The 6,490-nt window shown below is 35.3% G+C and overlaps 1 protein-coding gene across 1 annotated transcript; it reads right to left on the reverse strand.

Moving 5' to 3' along the window:
* Positions 1-835: 835 nt before the first annotated feature.
* On the reverse strand, positions 836-5,600 carry LOC131672751 (serine/threonine-protein kinase VRK1-like). Its single transcript, XM_058950181.1, has 10 exons — positions 5,301-5,600; positions 4,351-4,543; positions 4,151-4,276; positions 3,874-4,070; positions 3,553-3,802; positions 3,267-3,464; positions 2,975-3,189; positions 2,373-2,629; positions 2,070-2,224; positions 836-1,994 (listed from the first exon to the last, which is right to left on the reverse strand). The coding sequence occupies exons 2-10, from the start codon at positions 4,514-4,516 to the stop codon at positions 1,915-1,917; spliced, it is 1,644 nt and encodes a 547-aa protein (XP_058806164.1). The 5' UTR covers positions 4,517-4,543; positions 5,301-5,600; the 3' UTR covers positions 836-1,914.
* Between the last annotated feature and the right edge of the window lie 890 nt (positions 5,601-6,490).

A 6,490-nucleotide genomic window follows, 5' to 3' on the forward strand; every position in this document is an offset into this window, starting at 1 on the left:
ACATATTACAAAATATCGCGAGTCGAAAAGCTCGGTCGTATAGAAGACGTGCATTGTGAGCGGAGAGCGCAGATTCCAGGCGAGCGCAAATGAGGCAAACTTTACGTCGTGCCGCGTGCGAAATTTACAACTGGCGCGTAACTTAAAATGCCATAATACCCCCCCCCCCCCCCCCCCATACAATCAGCGCGTCTCGGTGCGCGCATGTGCCATTCGTATTCGGCCGTAAATATCGCGAGCGCCCGGGAGCAAGTTCAATGCAAGAAAAGGGCGCGGTGCGCGGCTGCTGCAGTCTTTTTCGGTGCGCGCCGTGCCACGGCTATTATTAGCGCCAGCGATGAATGAACGGTCTTCCTTTCTCGCGAGCGCGAGTTTTGCGCGCTTTTCTCCATTCGCGCTGTATCGACGCGTGGCATTTTGATTCGCAGCTCGATTCCTTGAATCTCGTAACTGTCAAGCGTTTCTTTGAGCGCGCGTTCGCGGTAGCTGATAAATAATTGCGCGCGAGAAATTCAAGTTAATTTTTTCTAGAGAAATTCTAGAGAAAAAACGTTGCGCGCATTCTTTATTTATTTATCAACGGACCGATGCGTTTTTAGTCGTAAAAATAAATATTAAGTCGCATTTCTGTGGTTTTTAATGAAACTTGAACGTAACGATGACTTTACAATTTAAGATATAAATCTTAAAATATGCATGTCATTTGTAATTAAAAAATATATCTTCAATGGGCAAATGTTCACTGCCCAAAGATTGAATTTAGGTCATTATAACTAAGTTGTGGATGACAGGAGAAGAAGTGAACGAGTTCAATAAGATAAGAGACCAATTTTAATTTAAATGCACATTGTGGTCTATATTTCTGTAATACAATACGACATATTACATGTTAAGCGATAAAAGATTCAAATGTACAAAAAAACCATAAAGATATTTTATTATCAAATAGTTTCATCTCTAATTTAAAAAAAGAGAGAAAAAATGTATCTAAGTAACGTATAATTCTATATATGTACTCTCTGATTATGTCGTACGTGAGTGTATATATATTTATCTCGCACTAAAAAGATGATTCTTAGCCAAAACCTAAACGATTTTATTAATACGCATATGATTAAACACTAAGCGGATTTTTCTTTTACTCGTGGCACAGGTACGCTGCTCAACTTAACCATTTAATATACACAATTATCACAAATAAGATATAAATTTCCTTATGTTAATTATACTTCGGTATTTACAAGAAAATATCATTAAATTTAATTGATCGGGAAAAATAATAATAAAGGATACGTGTGATGGTTTAATTGAGAGACTGGAAGTTCGAGAAAAAAAATCATTCGATTCCGCAAAATCTCGCAACGGAAGCTTATTTAGAATTCTATCTAAGTAATGTTGGCCTTAAAACAACTACAGACTTTCCGTTCGAAATTTTGACTGTGATCGCGCCTGCGTCACACACCAAAAAATAAAGCGAAAGCTCGACTCTCTATTTATATGATTTGATATCTTTAATTTATACGCACATTACAAAAAAAGTATAGAGAAATGTAACGGACAAGTTTGTTAAAAACAATAATGACATGTAATGTGAAAGATTCGTATAAAATTAAATCCGTGCTTACCAGGCTTGGGTGTTTTTCTTATCAATTTCTTTTGATCACCAAGGCTCTTTAAAAAAGTTAGCGTTGGTAAGGCAGTCTTACGAAAAAGTGGCGAGAATCGCGCGCGAGTTTTGTTTTGTCCTCTCGCAGGAACGTCGAAAAGTTCTAACCTAATCAGTAATAATACTTACACGTTATATCTGATACGAAAGATTTGCAAGGTTTTTTTTTGTTAAATTATCATGTTATTTTTCGTTAACGAGCGATTGTTGTAATTGCTTACTATAAACGCGTTCGGCACGACTCCGCTTCAGTAGGACAGTTTTCGCTTTTTTTTTATCCCGCTTTTCGAATCAGTCTGCAACGAGCGCTTCATCGCTTTTTCTTTACCTACGAAGAAAAGTCCAAAAGGAAAGATTAAACAAACAAATAAGCAGAATGAAAAAAATTATAACTGATACTTACGTTTAAGCTGCGCCACGCGAGAGCGTGTGAGTCGAGGTGTAAGTCTTTTGGTTTCGTTGGCATTGGCGTCGAGCTGTATTTTCTGAAGATTCCTTTTCCTTAATTGAGCCACTTCTTCCATTGCCGGTGTCATCCATTTGGGTTTAAGATCGTTACTGCAAAATGAAAGTAGAAAATGTTCAAGCAAAAAGAAAAGAGATGAAAAAGAAAACGTTAGGTTGTTATTAACGTGTATATATATCCAAGGTGAACATGCAGGAAGAAGGAAAAAAGGAAAGGATAATATATAAAAGAGATACTCACTCGGAAGACTTGGAATTGGTTCGCTGCCTGACCAAACCAGTTTGTCGTTCCTTCATACGCTGCTGCACGGCAAGCATAGCGTAGGTGGGGAGTGTTGGCGGCGGTGGCGACGGTGGTGGGGTCAGAGGCGACGACGGCGGTTGAGCGCTGATTTTCGCCAGCTTGTCCGGGTGACAAGCCAGTACCGCCTCCCAACTAAAGTCGCTTTCCTTTTTCTCATGCTCCGCTAACAACTGTGTGTTTCGGGTTATTCGCACCTACGACGCGCACACATTCTAGATTACATATATATTTACAAAATACTTTCGTCTTGCGACATTCGTTTATGTTAACAAGCTTAGTTGTCCGACCGCTTTTATGAACTTTTGTCCAAACTTCCTTTGCATTTCAGCTTTCTCAAAAAGCTTTAATTTGTAAAGCTAAATATTTTAGTTTAAATTCGCAACGAAAAGCAGCAATTTTTAAATCAACTCTGACATTATTAATTCATAAAAGTTCAATTCTACCAAGCTATGGTTATGTTCACTTTGATATTTACGTTGAATATAATACTATAATATTCAAATATGAGGCAGCATTAAATAAAACAAAATTATACATACTTCGCCATTCACGGGCCTACATGGTTTTCGCTCTCGTAAATACGGTCTCTTGAAAGTCTCAATGCGCGAAGAATTTTCGTTTGCAAAAGACAACCTTTTTCCAAACAGACTTTCAAAGCTTAAATCCTGTCTGAACAGGCTTCTGAGGTATACGTAATCAGGCCTGGATTCAAACTTGAGATTGACAATATACTTCATGTAATTTGTTATATTTTCTACAAAAAAAGATGTACGTAAAATATCGTATGTAATCTGTGTACGTAATGTACTGAATAGACAATATTATATAAACCTGGTGCTTTGTTATCTTTAAAACACTCTTTCATAAAAGTATCTATGTTTAGTAGGAAGTTTTCTTTCTTGTCATGAATTTCATCAGGGTCAGCTGACGGAGATAAGCCTCCATTTTCATTTTCCCACGGCAACCGTCCGCAGAGCCACTGAAGAATATTGTATCCTAATGTTTCAAGGTCTCCTCTCCTTGAATGTGCTATTGAAGAAGCAAGTAATTTAATTAGCATCAAAATCACAATTTGATGAATTTGAAGTCTACTTTTGAAAATTCATAATTAACATACTTCCATGATGAGCGTCACGCGAAGTATACTCAAGAGTTCCTTCATGGGCTCTTCTTTCGTCATGGACAAAAGGTTTGTGTATGCCATTACTAGTTCGATATCTATAAGCTAAACCATAGTCAACAAGGAAAGCCTGAGTTTTTTCGATTTCTGTACGATATTCTTGATTATTCTTTTTCAATAAAATATTTGCACCTTTGATATCCGAGTGAGCATACCCTTGATTGTGAATGTATTCTATGGCATACAACTGCAAAAAAATAGATATATTATAGCAGTGCTTTCATTAACTCTATACTATACTGGAAATAAAATAAATACCATTTGAACAGCCAAACTGTTGACGAATTTGCTTGACAGTTTTCTACCATTAGCCAAAAATAATTTGCTCACATCAGTTCCATATCGAGGTATTACTAGAAACCTATATTTTTCTCCTCCATAGACATGTGATCCCGAACCTTCGTAACTTGGTATTCCTACTTGTAAAAGATTTTGGTCCTTGCACCAAGTTTCAACTAAGCAATAAGTTTAATTAAAATCTATTTGTTACGAAATAATTAAAGAAACCTTTTTCAACATTAAAGAACCTACTTACTCATTGATTTTCTGGCAGCTCTTATGTAAAAATTCATTTCAACGAATAAAGGTCCGTTATTATGTGGTTCAATTTTAATAACATACTTTGCATTTTGACCAACTGGTTTGTGAATATCATTTGACGCTATAAAAACAATATTTTGTTAAATATAATTACAATAGGCAGTTTGTTAGTAATATTTGTTATACTCAACTCACCAAGGTAAACATCTCCAAAACCACCACAGCCTATGGAATTACCTAATCTCCATGAATTTTGAGTGATATCTGTTAAAATTTCTCCAGCAGGAAGACGAGAGGGCAGGCGACAACCTAACGCTGCTACTCTCTTCAGAGGTATTTCCTCAGCTCGTCTAGGGGCCATATTGTTGTTTATGTTACTAAGAGTAGTCTGAAAAAAAATGTCAAACAAAGTATTACTGTCAAATACTCTAAACAAGAAACTTAAAATATTTACACTTTTAATTCTAAATTTGTTGCATTCTTTCTTAAAAATATATATTGTTTAGCAAAATCGATATCTAAGAATCCTAAAAAATACTTTTTCCTATAAACAGAACGTTCTAAAGTATTGATAAAGAGTACAATGTTGTAACTGTATACAAAATTTGTTATACATATTGAAAAATTTAATCATAAGGTTATGAAACACACTCTGAAGTGGCTAAATTGATGAAAGTAGACCGTCAACAATCACTTTTGACACTTCAATAATACACAAACAATGAGTCACAAAAAGAAAACTACACTTGCATAACAATAGGCATTAGCATAATTAGAAAGAATCTACCATTTTGAGATTCTCACATGCTCGACTTATTTTCAATTTGCATAAATATTTAACTTGAGTAATCAAGGAGAAAATCAAAGAAAAATATTTTGAAGAAAAAAAATAATACTACACATCAACAAACTAACTATCAGCACATACAACTGTAGACAAAGTCTTGCACAAAATATATTCCACCTGTCTATTCACTTTGCTCTTGGAATGGCAAAAAAAGTGTTAGAGCATCTCTGGTATAAAGTAAACCAGGCTCTTGACTTCTCATAAGGTATGCGTTTTTCCGAGCGTATAAAATTTGGTGCATCTTGAGAGCCAAATGTCGTATCTGACATTGAAAAAATTACACTTCCACGTTACTTACCAATACAACGATTCAGGTGCATAACGGCCAAAGATCACACTTCATCTACAGAAGTCAGTTTTACAAAATTATCGCAACTTCCAATGAAAATTCAAGAGAGAAGCAGTCACAATCACAAAACAGACGGCAGTACTCTGCCATTTTCTAAAATCTCTCCTCGAGAATCGAGATCGAGAGCCGTTCGTTGGCTGTTCGTTGGAAAGCCGATCAGCTGAAGTGCGCGTTCACAACGCCAGGCACTACCAAAGCGCCTCCTCAAGGCATCTTTTATAAAATCGACGCGCGCCAAAATTATATGTCTTTTTACTCTTTATTATTAGATTAGGTTGTTTTGCTTTTTCTTTTTGAACTAATATTTCTTGACGTAGCTGCGAATTAAATGTTGAAAAATACAAGAAACTTAATATGTTTAGTCTCCGCGGTAGGAATAGAGTATGTAATTCATCTTCTTACTATTTAACATATAACATTACGGAATTAAGTATTTGATTTCGCTGTCTCGGTATGTTAATTTTAGACGGAAGTACGATTAATTAAACTATTTTTTGGAACTTTGATTCATGTTTACATAATTGACAATTTAATTTTATAGTAATAATCTAAATAATGTTTTCTTTGTGTAGATTTTAATTCGGAAGGTAAAATTAAAATTTATTTCCGTCCAATTGATCATTTAAGCAAAATCCGGATCCACATTGTCGGTATATTTAAAAATATCGTTACGATTTTGTGCGCAGGCGCACGGACAAAACGGCATTTGAATGATTATCAGCTATAGGATGAGAATGAAATTTTAGGACATCTGAAGGAGGTGACGGCCAAAAATTTAATTTAGGCTCAGGTAGTTGGCATCATGCATAAAATTTCTTCAAATTCTATTTATTCATCACTTTTAAATCTATAATTTTCTATCGTAATCATATTTATTCAAGATTGATTATATGAATAATATTCCAACGCAATGATTTTACACGTGAAGAACTATAGCAAAACGGAAAATAAAAAAATATATGTAAATATTTTCATGAATAATTAAACATGCTGAAACAAATTTTAAATACCCGGAAGAGTAATAAAAGTAATGGCTCGATCAAGTTTTATCTAAGAACACCCATTAAAGGTCCAAAAGACAGCCGAGAGGTTGTTTGCTGCTAGGGGCGATCACGGCCGTACGCCAAGTCGTCTTCTTT

Source organism: Phymastichus coffea, unplaced genomic scaffold (genome assembly GCF_024137745.1).
Source record: "Phymastichus coffea isolate CEN01 unplaced genomic scaffold, Cenicafe_Pcof_1.1 PCOF00158, whole genome shotgun sequence".
NCBI lineage: Eukaryota > Metazoa > Arthropoda > Insecta > Hymenoptera > Eulophidae > Phymastichus > Phymastichus coffea.